The sequence below is a fragment of the Emydura macquarii genome, unplaced genomic scaffold (genome assembly GCF_026122565.2).
Source record: "Emydura macquarii macquarii isolate MOO-44397 ecotype Brisbane River unplaced genomic scaffold, CSIRO-AGI_Emac_v2 contig_2768, whole genome shotgun sequence".
Taxonomy (NCBI): Eukaryota; Metazoa; Chordata; order Testudines; family Chelidae; genus Emydura; species Emydura macquarii.
The window spans coordinates 38,599,947-38,614,317 of record NW_027132905.1 but is presented as its reverse complement, the minus strand read 5'-3'; the positions used below and the strand labels follow the sequence as shown (position 1 = coordinate 38,614,317).

At 45.8% G+C, this 14,371-nt stretch overlaps 1 protein-coding gene across 1 annotated transcript in view; it reads left to right on the top strand.

Moving 5' to 3' along the window:
• Positions 1 to 14,371, top strand: part of TP73 (tumor protein p73) — a 91,592-nt gene that overhangs the window by 44,635 nt on the left and 32,586 nt on the right. Inside the window, exon 4 of the mRNA XM_067566716.1 lies at positions 5,293 to 5,538. Within this exon, the coding sequence (XP_067422817.1) occupies positions 5,293 to 5,538 (246 nt within the window). The remainder of the gene's footprint in view (positions 1 to 5,292; positions 5,539 to 14,371) is intronic.

The following is a 14,371-nucleotide window of genomic DNA, read 5'->3' as shown; positions in this document are numbered from 1 at the left end:
GGCATTCAGGGTCTTAGTACTGTTGACAAGAATATGTGAGAAGTTGCCAAAAGAGAACACATAAAAAAGCCCATAGAATAATGGGTAAAAAATGTACAACTGTTTCCATTAAACATCACGGGAACGGGGGGCAGGGAGAAATGGTGGGAAAATGCTGTAAAGATTCTTCATGAGCAAATCGCAGATGAGCTTAGTGCCTTAATTCAGTGGATGTGTCTCATGGGCCACTTTTGCTAGAGTGTTCAGCCATAGAGTGCGAAAGTCCTGAGCTTATCCAAAGAAAAGGGTGCAGCATGTCATAGACCAAGCTTCTCTCAGATCAAAATGATAATCTCATGAGAACGGGCTTTTTCATTTGCGAGATTTCCAGCGTCCTATTCAGATGCAGTCAGAGCAAACACCAAAGGAGCAATCATTGTGGTGGAGAATTGAGGTATTTCTGCTCTGATCCCAGGTGACATACTAAGTGTTTAAAAAAACAGTTCACAATTTTGGAGCTTTTTTTTCAACCTAGGAAAAAGGCTGGATTTTGGTGACTTTTGGCTATGGGTTTAGGTTAATTATTGGTTTCCCCAGACTGGTTCTGCTGCATTTACATGATATTTAAGACTATAGGATTTACCAGATAGAGGAGAATAAATTCCATCTTGTGCCATGGTGACATTGGCATGCCTAGACATGTCCAGGCAGGCCTATTATACCTATGTCTGACCAGCTTCTCCACCACAGTGGGGGAAAGCTAAGAACTAGCTGATGGTCATGGTTATTATGAGAGGTTTGTATGGGACATATTTCAAGAGCTTTGTAAAACGAAGAAAATTATGGTCCCAAACTGTTGGAGATGAAACATGTCACCTGAGGCGGCGCGGGTCTCAGCTAACTCAGTCAAGAGTGAGAACAGTCAACATCTTGAGGTATCCCATTAGGGAGGCGACGCTCTGCCAGCGTGAGTGTCTCATGAAAAGTGGGTCCCAGCTCTCTGGATTGGACCAGTGCCATAAGGACTCACCACTGGGTGAGAAATACCTCATTAGAGTGGAAGGGAACTGCTTCACATGTACAGGCTCTCGACTGCATTTCATATTTTATGTTTATCTGTAACCTGGTGTTTCCCATCCTTTTACTTGCTTCTGTTTTGGATCTTTATCTTAAGCTATGCTAAATAAACTTATCTTTGGTTTTACTCTGGACACGATCAAGCGCCTTGTGCTAAAGACAGTGTTGAACTGAAGGGAGGCTGGTGAACTGGGCTGCATTGCTTCCATGGAGGCAGCAGATCAGAGTACATTGCAGGTATCCAGAAGATAAGGAACTGGGCACTTGAGTGTAACAAAGTGGAGTGTGATAATTGCTAGCCTGCAGAGGGAAAGAGCAGGGCTCGCAGAGCTCATAGCAGAGCACTTGTGTTGCCAGCAGCTGGCAGAGTTGGGAGGATTTCCCGCAGTGGGCACAGATAAGGCTCTCTCATGCTGTGAGCAGGGGACACCTTGGACACCCTGGCCACCTTGGGTAACTCCAGACGTGTCACAGACAGCAGCTGTTCATGGAAATATCTGACAATGGAAATTCAGAATCGATGCAGAAAACCAGCATTATAAGAAGACAGGATGTGGCCCAGTACATAGAAAACAAGAAGGACTAATGGAGTTACAAGCAAGGGTAAATCTGGCCAATTATCATATTTTCACGCTGCATCAAAGCTGTGTGTTTGAGGTTCCCTCAAACCATGGACTGCGTTATTGCAAACTGCTAAAAGAAGATCTCACCCGCGTAAAATGAACTGTACAACCTGCCTCTGAAAGATGATTGCGATGTTAATCCACTATCACAAAGATAAATAAGGAAACGTGGGTGTGTGCATGAATGGGTGTGAAGGGGTGAATATAGGATTCTGGGTGTGCATGTTTGAAATGAGAAATAGGCCCTGTTTGCAACAATGCAATCATCATATCGGCGGGTATGTTAGTGACTGGGGAGGTTGTTCTGTAGTCTGTATGTACCAAGTTCAAGACTCCTGGCTACCAAGTAATTCAGATGCTGTTTGTGGTATTTAAGACATCTCCTGCAGGCAAAGGTGCTGGAACAATTTGTACAGCGGAGGTGCTGAGAGCCATTGAACCAAACTAAACCCTGTATATAATGGAAACCACTTCAAGCCAGGAGGTACAGGAGCACCCCTCGATCCAGCATGTAGGCATGCAGGGGAACATTTGCTTGCTCCAGAATGGAGAGACCTCCTCAAGGATTCATTTACAGAGTCTGGCAATACCACTTGATATAGACAGAGGGCACTCTAAGGACTCTAATAGAGTATTTCAAACAAACATTGCTGCTGTTTCCCTCCGAAAATACAACTTTTACCAGATAAAATTCCAGCCCTTCCCAGGGCATCAGTCTCCGAACTTTCTACGACATTTGCCTCAGTGGAAATGCTGCCATTTCCCCAAAACAAACAGCACTTTGTAACAGAAAAGCAGTTTTAATTCCATGAAAAATCTGAGAGATGAACCAAAAATGGCTCTCAGAGGCTGGGGCTGCTCCAGGGTTTAACCAGGAGGCTGGTGGGGCAGGCATAGGGAGTTCTAGTCCTGCCCTTGATATTTTTATATTTCGGAGTCTGACTTTCCTTTTGAATGTGATCAGACAAACAGAGCCAGTGCATCCAACTTCTCCCCGATCCCGAGGGTTTCCTGTCCCATGGATGCATGCGTCTCCTCACAGACACAGAGAAAGAGGAAGTGACTTCATTTGAGAGAGGGATCCTTTGTCCTGTTCTTGTGTGAAATACTGTGCACCTCTCTCAGAAATGCGTCCTGTCCCACTTTGGAACAGCAGTGACCGCTGCTCGAGTCTACCCTTGACTTTGTTATTGGGCTGGCTGCCAGGGTTTCCCTGGGTTGAGCCAAGAAGCTGTGTTTTGCAGCATGTATGCACATGTACGCACGTCGCTGTCTGGTTCACGGCACGCTGCAATTACCAGGAGATAGAAATTTTTAAAAGTTGTTTTCTCCTAAATTTCTTACAGCTCCTGAGTGGTCTTGGCTTCTTTGGGGGCTGCAGAATCATCTTTGTGGCTTTCACTTCCAGGTGTTCCAAAGGGACTGGAGTCAGTGTTTGCTGATTCCTTAGGGGCTGCTGTGATCCCTCAGCATTGTTGGCATGGGCTACGGCTGGGCTTTTGGCATTCAGTGTTGTCTGCAGTGTTAGGCTCACTGTGGGTAGCACGATCAACCTGCGCTGTGAAGGCAAGGGGAGGAAAGAGATACACGAGGAAGAGTCTGACTAATAGGTGCCCCATTCCTGATGGAAGAATTAGGAACAGCTAGAAAAAAATGAGGAAAGTTAAATGAATCTGGGAGGAGAGGAAATGACAAGGGAAAAGCGCATGGAGGAGGAGTAAAGTCAGGGAAGAGAAAGGAAGAAATGAAAGAAGAAATAAGGTGTATTCCAGTAGTTTGGATAATGATATGAACTAAACACAATCCACAATGGCTAACCAAGCAGCTGCAACAGGTGAGATACATGGAGATAACGGGCTGGCCCCACAGCAGATTATTTGTTCAGCATAACACAGCACGTCTAGTTTATGGACAGGAGTCAAACCCAGGAGTCCTGACTCCAGCCCTGTACTCTGGTCACCAGACCATACCTCTTCCCTTTGTTATCACTTCGAGATATGTCTCCACAGTGCAGCTGCATAGATAGCAGATTGACACAGCATGGTGGAGTTGCTTCCCAGACCTGATAACAATGAATCCAGTTGGTGGTTCACAGCTTGAAGGCAGCTCTTTGCACAGGAATGAATCCTTTAAAAAACCCCTTTGCTGGATCACTATGATACCATTGCTGAAGTAGTGCAGCGTGGAGCCACGTGCCAGCCACACCGTAATTCATTCAAGGTGACCGTTCTGGAGCAAAGTGGGAATCAAAGAGTGTTTTACTCCACACACGTGGCCAGGATTTGTGCGTGTTCTGTTCCTGAGAACGGTGCATACGTGTGTCTTACTGACTCTCCTCTCTCTTCCAGCCTGGCTCCTTCTCCTGATGGGGTCTGCAGTGAAGGCACAATCCTGCCCTGGCAGCAGCCCACTGCTTTGCTGTGGGAATAAAGTCGCATAGCACAGGCTTCACTGTGGGATCCGATGGGAGGGGAGAGGGGCAGTGACTGAGGTGTGGAAGCCCCTGTGTTTACATGCAGGTATCTCAGGCAATGAACAAACCCTGGGCAGAAAGATTATCAGAAAGGCTGAAAGGTAAATTCAACTCAAGGCCTCATACTGATATACAGGAGAGTTTGCCATAGCATCAGTCTCTCTTCAGAGCTGATTATTTTGTTTCCAGTTCACTAATAGATTTCTTTCTTTCTTTCTTTCTTTCTTTCTTTCTTTCTTTCTTTCCTTTCTTTCCTTCAAAATAGCATGTAGTCTGGCTACCGCTGAGCTTCTGGGATGGGGCTTCTCTACACCTAAGGTGGGCCCAATCTACAAAAGAGATCCAGAATTCAAACCCCACAACGCTTAGGATGGCTGGAATCTGGGGGCTTGGTTCAGCCCATTAGAAAGACTGGAGCCATTTGCAAAGTTGGTTCCTGGCCTGGGTTCATATGTGATGTTTGGGGGTGTTTGGCTCAGGGTTGGGGGTTGGTCTAGTCCCATATGAACCGAAAGTACAGAGGTTTGAAATGAAGCTGAACGAGTCCGTACAGAAAGGTCCATGATGGAACCAACGGGGATCTATAGAAATCCCTCTAAACATCTCCAGAACATAGCACGGGATGAGCGCCTTTCCATCACACTTCTTCAGGCATCCTATAGAATTGTCTAACAGAGGCAGAATTCTCTCTGGTTGTGTTCTGCAGGCTGATCTCTGGGATCATTATGATTTTCTATTCAATAGGCCATTCCCATAAGAGGGGTAGCAGAAAGCAGCAAATATTTGCCTCTTTCTAGCTGAGCGATGATTTCCCTGCTAGCAAAAGAGGCGGTTTTACACTGTTAAGTGCACTGGAAATCCAGGAATCTTGGCACCTGGCTGCCTCCCTTATGAATGAAGCTGACAAAAGGGGGTGAGGTCAGTATGTCAGGTTTATTCTCGTCACAAGTGGCGACCTGTTTTAAAAACAGACCAACCCAGAGGAGCTATTTCAGCTAACTTTCCAGAGCACTGGCCCTTTAAGGAGGCTGTAACAGGACACCCGAAGTCCTGGAGAAGTGTAGCTGAGTTTTCCTTGTCTCTAAACTGGCTGGTGTTTTCTTTTTTTTTTTTCCCTCCTCCCCTTTTCCCTTCCTCCAGTCCCAGTTTAATTTGCTGAACAGCAGCATGGATCAGAGCATCGGCAGCAGAGCAGCTTCCAGCAGCCCTTACAACTCGGAGCACCCCTCCAATGTCCCAACGCATTCTCCCTACTCGCAGCCCAGTTCCACCTTTGACGCCATGTCCCCAGCTCCAGTCATCCCCTCCAACGCTGACTACCCTGGGCCCCACCACTTTGAGGTGACTTTCCAGCAATCCAGCACGGCCAAGTCAGCCACTTGGACAGTAAGTTGCATGAGCTCTTGACTTCAGTAGAGAGATGCATGTATGTCTACAGAAATGTTTGCCAGGAATCCACATCAAACCCTTTAGGTCTCTATCGTTTCGCAGAGGGATGCACGCTGCACGTTTCTATACCGCGGATGTTGCAATAGCAGCTGCTAAATGTATGGTTGTTCAATAGTCTGCAGAGGGTATTTTGGTTGCCACCTTTAGAGGCAGTAAATATAACTCGAGCCTGACAAGCAAAACTTTGGGAAATCGCGGTGTTTATTTTCAGACTTTGTTTCCAGATACAGCAGAAACCCAGATTTTTAACATTTTATTATTACCTCTGATTTGTAATACAAAATGAATCACTCAAGTGCTAGGAGCCCTGGTGATAATTAGACTTACAGTCACGAATGGCAATGGCACATAATAAGGAAAGTGAACAGAGCAGCCAGAAGATAGTAGATTCAACAGTTGCATAGACCCATATCTACCAGTATCCCAAAAGCCGTCAAAGAGATGGTTTTCACAGCAAGTTTTGAGGTCAATGAAAAGAATCATCTCAGCAGAACAAGGGACAGAGAAATTATTGAGAGAAGAAGGGTGCTGCTTTTCTCATCAGAGCTTAGGTCCTAAATTCATGCAATAGGGGCTTTCGCATAGGCATAGTCCATAAAGAAAAGAAATGATTTACACTTATTTATTTTTAAAACATTTTTGTTCCAGACATTTCTCTGGAAACAAAGTATTCACAAAAAAACTCCCAGTGCAAGTAAAATACCCTATTCAGATCCCAGCCACCAAGGAAGGCCTGGGAAAATAGATATATCGTATAGACAGAATTCATTTCCCGGGGGACATGCCTGCCAAGGTATAAAGACTGAGGTAAGACAGCTGACATAGAGAGAGGGAAATGGGGTTTCCTATAGGGTTATGGTTTGACAATGCTACCAAACCAGCACAGCAGATCCTGAGCAACGTATCAGCCCTAGGTGTGATAATGACTTTTATTTTTGGAAGCTGATATGTTTAATTACTGTGAACGGCATTTTAATGATGGACAAAAAGATGTCTTCTGGCTGCTTAGTGTATGGGCTAAGAGCGTTGAAACCCAAATGGCTGCAGCTCCTATTCTGTTCCTGTCTGTCCAAGAGGTGCCACTCCTCTAGCTGCTGCTGCGTGTTGGAATGGAAAGTGCACACCGAATATTGCCTTCCGGGAGCATGGCAGGGAAGGGGTTAAAAGGGTGATTTATAACAGCTGTCTCCCAACAGTTTGTTTTGTAATTCTAGACAGCCAAGCTTTCTCATGAAAAGGAATAGGGAGAGCGGTGAGGGTCACCTCCACAGGGCTCCCAGGTGAGCAGGCCAGGAAGATTGTAAGCACCCGCAGCACAGGGCTGAGGTAGGGAACTCCGATCCCAGTGACTCTAGCAGTGGCAGCACTCAGCACACCGTGAGCGCTCATCAGAATGATCTCCTGGCAATTATATGCCAAAATATGCGGACCCTGGGATCAGCAAAGAATAAGGAACCATTAGTGTGTAAAATAAAGCAAATGCAAGGTAAATCAGTAGGACACTGTACTGACAACTCAGTCTTCCGCAGCTGCTTTAAGACTGCAATAAAACTTCTAAAACAAGGGAAAAATAAATCTTGTTTTAAAGGGAACATCACTTACTTCAGGGCTAGGCTTAAAGCGCCAGATTCTCTGGTGTGAATCCGTTGAGCTGAGGAGCTGGCCCAAACGTTTGGTGGGAAATATTTACTTGGCAAGCATTGCAGTTAAGAAGACAGGTTGTCTGGTTGGCACTATCTCCACTGCCCCTCTCTGTGTCCGTGAAGTGTAGATGAACAACGGAGTACCTCTCAGGATTAAGTCTGAGAATCAACCTTAGGCCTTGAGGGGAAGAAACAGTCCTAGCCTGTTCATCTTCCCTTCGGGGGAAGCTTCCTCAGAGAAATGTGAAGGTCAGCAGGCATTGCACGGGTAGATGAGAGACTCGGTACCGGGACAGGAGCCACGTAAGAACCTAGGCAAGTAGATAGGGCCAGATTTGGACAAAAAATGGAATTTTCTGCCCAAGTCCTTGGGATGATTCTAAAAATGACCAATTAAACATCATGGGAAAGTGTTCAGCTCTTTGGTGGTGACGTTCAAAAGGAAGAGACGCCAAATGGAAAGCAAACATAGGCTACTGTGACGGGTCTCATCACTAAGATTCCTCCTTCCTTGGGCACTCATGTGAGCTGGGAGCCGCTACATGGATCTGGGGTAACATTTTGCCCATCGAATGAGGTTTTATCAGATACAAAAGGCAGGACTGGTTTAATGGTGATGTCTGCAGCTTGACATCTCAGCGGCAAAGAGCAAAAGAAAATAAACTAAGCATTTCCCAAGGGGATTCAGTAGCTAACTTGGTCTGGTGTTCCCCACCAGTGATGCAAGTGGAGTGCATCAGCTAAAAACTCTTGAGAGACAATGAAAAGAGAGAGATGGTGCGGACTGCGCTAGCCAGCTGGATTCACCGAGACAGGGACAGATCCCGCATATCAGAAAATGCCTTTTGGGATTCTTACAATACTCCTGACGTTAACACACACAAACACAGGGCTGTGGACAGGAGCTATTCAGTACGTGTCAATCAAGGGAAAACACCGGCTGAAGGTGCCCTTTTCCTACTCTCAGATGCTCACTGATTATAGGATTTGCACCCGGAATATACACCCTGGGTGTAAACACAATGCCATGTCGTTACCACAACAGCAACAGTTAAGGACAGAGCAGCAGGTAAACAAATGCATTGTGCTTGTCGCATACAGCGCACAGCCATTGGCTGCATCACATCCCTTGTTCTGTTTCATTGCTGTTTTTCTGTTAATCCGAGCTATGTTGCTGACCGTTGTGTCCCAGGCTAGTGGGAGCTCTTTGTTTCTGGGACTGGAGATTGTGTTCTCCATCACTAGTGATCTGGGCATCCACACAGCACTGATTACCAAAGTCCTCTGCGCTCATGCTCTGGGCTCCACATGAAAGCCAGGATGGATTCTTTTGGGAGATATTCAGCTCTTCTTCACTTATTACAGAGTCCTGCTCAGGATGCTGGGATCTTCCCAGGACCTTTTACTGACGCAGGACAAATGATCAAAATCAGGATATTCCTATCTCCTGTGAAGCACAGTGGAAACTGCTTGCATTGAATTCAGATTGAGTGAAACTCTACTTAGAATGAAATAGAACGGAAGTCCCAAACTGTTTCAGCATATCACACTGTGCTGGCTGCAACTCTGGCTTATTGTGTCCCTACACTTGGAATGAAGCTGATCTGTGCGGGGGGAGGAGATGTGACTATCATGAGAGGCTAGTTTTCACATTTGGGCCCCCAAATTATCATCCCCAGTCATGTATTCGAGTGCCCAAATCTGCTTTAATACCCAAAAGGGGCATGTTAGCCCACATGGCTCAAACAACACTTAAAAATTAGCATCGAGGAAGTTGTAGGAACTTTGATACCACAGTGAAAGAATGAATATGTGGAATGAATGTGTGAGATAGACAAAGTCTGACTCTGCTCTCATTTACTCCACTGTAAGTCTGTATAATTGCACCAGGTAAAACCTGTGTGAGATCAGAATCAGGCCTATCATTTTTTTGTATTTTGTACAGTGGAAATTGTGGCAGATGCTTGGTTCCAAACATCAGCTGTATTGCTGGAGGGAGCATGTGACTCTGCATTTACCACTGTAATGTCTTCTCTTGTAACAAGTAATGGTCATGCTGGATAGGCAGTGAAACTCACTCCAGACTGCACCTTCATCTGACTGACAAGTATCACAATTTTGTATTGTCTGTTAAAAGAAAGAGATTATTTTCCAGGTCTGTTTTCTCTCCATTAGACTGCATGCTTTATCTCCCTACTGGATACAAGACTGGAGAATGAGTATTTGTACAAAGAAAATGATCACAATTGAATCAAGTGATCACACTCTAATTTCACTTGCTATATTCAAAGAGCCTATAGTCTGAACCAGTACTAAATGTGCATGATACTGTTAAAAGGCCAATTTCCCAAAGCTGAAAACAATTCTGAGCAAAACCGAGTGGGAGGAAATATTTAAACACAAACATGTGAATGATAATTGGGAATTGTTTAAGAATGCTTTTTTAGATGCCTAAAAACCCCACAATTTCACATTCATACACACACAAAAAATACTTCCTTGGTTATAAAAACTACCCTGGTTATGAGGGGAGGAGAAGGCATCAATAACTATATCAGCAATGAATATGAATCAGCAGTTAAGCAATTGATAAGGAAAGCTAAAGGTATCAGTGAAAAATCTGTGGCCAGTGGGGTTGAGGACAGTAAGAAAGATTTCTTTAAATGTATCAGGAACAAATGAAATCCTAGTCATACTGTAAATCTGATACTAAACAAAGATGGTTATACTATCAATCATGATGCAGAAAAATAGTAGTCAAAAATATTTCTGTTCTGTATTCAGAAAGAAGCAAGGTATTTTCATGTTTTACAGTGATAAAGAAATGTTTTCTATTCCATCAGTACCAGGAAGGATTGTAAACAACAACTTTTAAAGTTAAACATTTTAAAATCAATAGGATCAGATAACTTGCTCCCAAGAGTATTAAAAGAATTGGCCAAAGACCTCGCTGAACCACTAACGTTAACTTTTAAAAATCTTGGAGCACTGGACTGGAGGGAAAAAAGAAAAAGCCAGTGGATGATCAGCGAACCTCTTGGCCCATCAGCCTGACACTGATCCAGGGCATAATCATGGATAGGCTGATATGGGACACAATCAGTAAAGAATTAAAAGGTGGTAACATAATTCATTTTAGTCGGTATGGATTCATGGAATATAGGTCTTGTCAAACAGTTTGATGTTGTGTTTTGATGAGAATACGTCTTTGGTTGATAAAGGTAACTGTGTTGACATAATATACTTAAACTTCTGCAAGGCATTAAGTACTTGCATGGGAAGAAGATTTCTGGTAATACAGGGCTCTTTAGCCTAGAATTAAAAAACATAATGAGATCCAGTGCTTGGAAGGTGAAGCTAGACAAATTCAGACTTGAAATAAGGTGCAAATGTTTAACATTGAGAATAACTAGCCATAGGAATAATTGTATTTCTCCAACACTTGAAGCATTTCAATTAAGACTGGATATTTTTCTAAAGATTTGCTGTAGCTCAAGCATATGTTATGGGCTCAGTGCAGGAACCACTGGTAAGATTTCCTGGCTTGTGTTATGAAGGAGGCCAGCTAGACAATCGTAATCCATCCCTTAAAATCTGTGAATCTATGATTCTATGAGAGGGAATAATGGATAAAGGAACCAAGGCTTCCGTTGCAAATTAAGGGCTGACGTTGGTCAGAAAATGTTTCTTTAAGGCTTTTCCATGGGAATCTGCAGAAGATGCGTCTGAATCAGGAGTGCCTGTCCTGTGCTCTGACCATTAGACCAAACCTGTCTCTCAATGGAGCAGTAGTGGTTTCTGTCTCTTAATATAATCCTTTGGAAATAAAGTCATTGTTGTATTTTGTACAAAACCTCGGAGCTGGGTTGTTGTTTTTTTTTAACAATCTCTATCAGCAGAAGGCCAGGAGGTGGGACAGACACTGAAAATGAGATTTTTTCTGTGCCTTGGAAGGCCCCCTCTGGTGGCTTGTTTCCTGGGTGGGAGGAAGGGAGTGGATTGGTAGCTGTACAAGACAGGGCATGCAGGGAGCCTACTTGCTTGTTGGAAGCTGTCAGGACTCTCGGTTTCCTGGAGCTGCCTGTACACGCTAGAGCTGGGAGCCGATCTCGGCTGTTTTCTCACATTCAGCCCTTTGCCACGCCAGCCAGCTGGTAACTGATAGATAATTAGTATTTTTCTCTAGTACAATTTCAGCCTGACTGTGCTTCTCTCCCTCTGAAAACGTTATCGTCCTCACCAAAGCCAGTAGAACTGTTAATAGGGTCTTTGGCCTCCTGTGGCCTGACTGAAAAAGAGACCTAGGAATCAAGCTATCTTCTCCTTAATGATCAGGACTCGCTCCCTACATTCCCTGCTGAACCAGAACTGACCAAGGGTCCATCCAGGCTAGGATCATGGGCCTGATTCTTCATTGCCTGGCCTTGCTGATGGTTTATGCTAGCACTTTGCACTCGCCTCGCTCAGGTGTAGACGATACGACTGCACATGGTGCCGGGCAATAGAGAATCGGGTCCCATCTCTGGCACTGAAGTTGTCCCTCTCCATCATGGTCCTGGTGAGCTGTGGACATTGTTATTGGAGGAGGGAGATGACATTCACCCCAGACCTCAGCTGGCGACTAGGCTTGTGCTCCGAAGTTAGAAACCGGATAGCTCTCAAAATGCAGTGGAGCAGTGCAGGTCTGTAATCTCGACATAGGCACGGGGGGAATTTAGTGCTTGGTTCACTTTCATTGTTCAACCGCCATCCAGGGCATGGAACAAGCTGCAAAGGGAGACTATGACATCTGCATGACTGGAGAGATTTAAGGCTGGGCCATGAAATCCCTTCTGCCATGATGAATAGCCACAGACCTGGTGACCCAATACAAGCCCGGTCCAACCCCAGAACTAAGTCTGTTAGATACTACAGTGATGGACATGTTATAGGAGCCTAATTAGATCAATTCTTCCATGTCACAGCTGATAACATACTGCATAAAAGTTAAGGCCGGGGTCTGGGATGGGGAAAGCAGGGAACTAAAAATATCGTATTTGCTCATTAGAGAAGGGAGAGGATGACTGAAAATGTTGCGTGTCCCAAAAGTTTGTTGCTCCTGCTATAGTCATCAGTTAAAATACCCTGTAAACAAACAGTGGCAAAAATCTGTCTCCCTCTAGCAGCATCGGTAGGATCCTGGCCCCACTCCTTAATGATGCGGAACTTCCAATAGTCTGCTAATGCCCCTTAATAAGGGATGCGTCATGAGTCCCGGATACAGTGGTGTAGAGGAGGAAGGCAAGGTTTGTGAGAGCTCTTTTCAGCAGGCCCTGGGAAGACCTGGGAGCAGCAGACTGTTCTAACATGACTGTGGTATCAGTTGCATTCTCTCAAAAGGTTATGGAATGCACAGATTGATGTAATGCCTTTTGCACTTTAGCATGAAGAAAGCATTCTCCCTCCGTGGTGCTGCCAGCAAAGCCCAGTTAGACAGAAAGGGCAGCTGGAAATGAGCAGAGCTCCATCAAAATCTTCCTGAGCCTCTGCAAGCTCCATTCACCTTGTGTTACTCCAGCGAGGTCCTCTGATGTCAGTGGGACCCTGCTGATTTACATCAGCGGAGGGATTGGACCTTATTACGTATGTAGTAACAACAGAAAGTCCCGTGTGGTGAAAACCTGTCTCCTTCAGCAGCCATGAGCAGTAATCGTAGAAAGCATTTCCACTCCAGCGAGTAGGTGGGTTACATGCACCAAAATGCAGGAGCAATTTGCATGCATAGCGAGGTGTACGTTTTGCATGCACTTTTTGGTGCTTATGAAAATCTCTCCCTGTATTTCTGTCTCTGAACCAATGGAAAATAGACCTGAGCCTGGGGACTGGAACTGGGTGTAGGGGGAGCTTGACTCCAGACCTGGTAGCTGTCAGCATCCAGCCTGAGTTCAATGCCCTGTGTGAGGAGTGGGTGGCTATGAGGCCTTGGTGTGCCCATGCCAGAAAAGCGGATGCCGTCAGTATAGTCAGCGGCCGCTCAAGGCGATCTGCTGCCCTAGGCAACACTTGAGTGTGGTGCCTCCCACTTCTCAGGTTCGGCCCAGTCACCCCTCCTGTCAGGACAGAGGCCAAGTTTAAGCGAGTGCTGTTCCAACCTGGATCCTGGGGTTGCAGATTTGGCCCGACCATGGTAATGACAGAGGGGCAGCCAGGCCAAATCTGCTGCCTTAGGCCCCTCTCTGAAATCTGCCACCCTGAGAAGCCGCCTAGCTTGCCTGTAACTATAATGACCTCTGCATATGGTACTGATCCTGGGCATTCCCATTCTAGCCAGCGTGACTACCGATTTCACTGGGGTGACACTGGGGTGAGCCGGGCTCCGTGCATCTCTCTTTTCACTGGACTTTTCTCTCTCTAGCCCCCTCTGCTCCTCTTTTCATATTCTCCCGTGCATGGACCAGCAGCCCAACAATGCTTGAACTGGAGTCACACTTCCACACTCACAGTGTTCAGGTGGGGTTGAAATGAGACAAAATTCCAGCCCAGCGGGACTGTCCTTGGTGCACAGAGCACACCGGCTCCAGCACAGGCGGCGTTAACTGGCCACTGGCTGGTTGTCTTTCCAAAGAGCCCTTGGACTGCATGGGCCGTGAAGGCTGAACTTCCTTCTCACCCCGTCATCTGGGCTGTCCCCTCTCTGATCTGGCCAAAGTTCCCAGCTGCAGAGCTTGCACCAATGCAGTCTACACTGCGCCTATTCTGTGCACTAATAAAGGCCTGGAATCTCCCAGGTGTCAGTCAGGCACCTCTCACAACTAGCAGATTCAGTTCAAAAGAGGAAAATGGAAGGCCGGGACCTTTACAGAATCGCCGCCAGGGAGGGGGGCGTCATACAGCGCGTCTGATTGTAATAGTACTAGTTCAGCAGGGGGTGTTTTTTAAAGACGAGTGTGTTGATCTCATCTGGAAGGCTCTGTTTGCCTGCTGTATTTTCTCCTGCTACGTGAGAAGGATCAGGGATTTCCCTCTTCTGTATCAGAGCAGATCAGTGACATTCTCATACCCTCCTGTAGATTCTAGTGCCAGATTCAGGGGCGGGAGCAAAGTTCCTGTGTGTTGCCATCTTCACTGGCTTGGAGGGAGGATGGTCT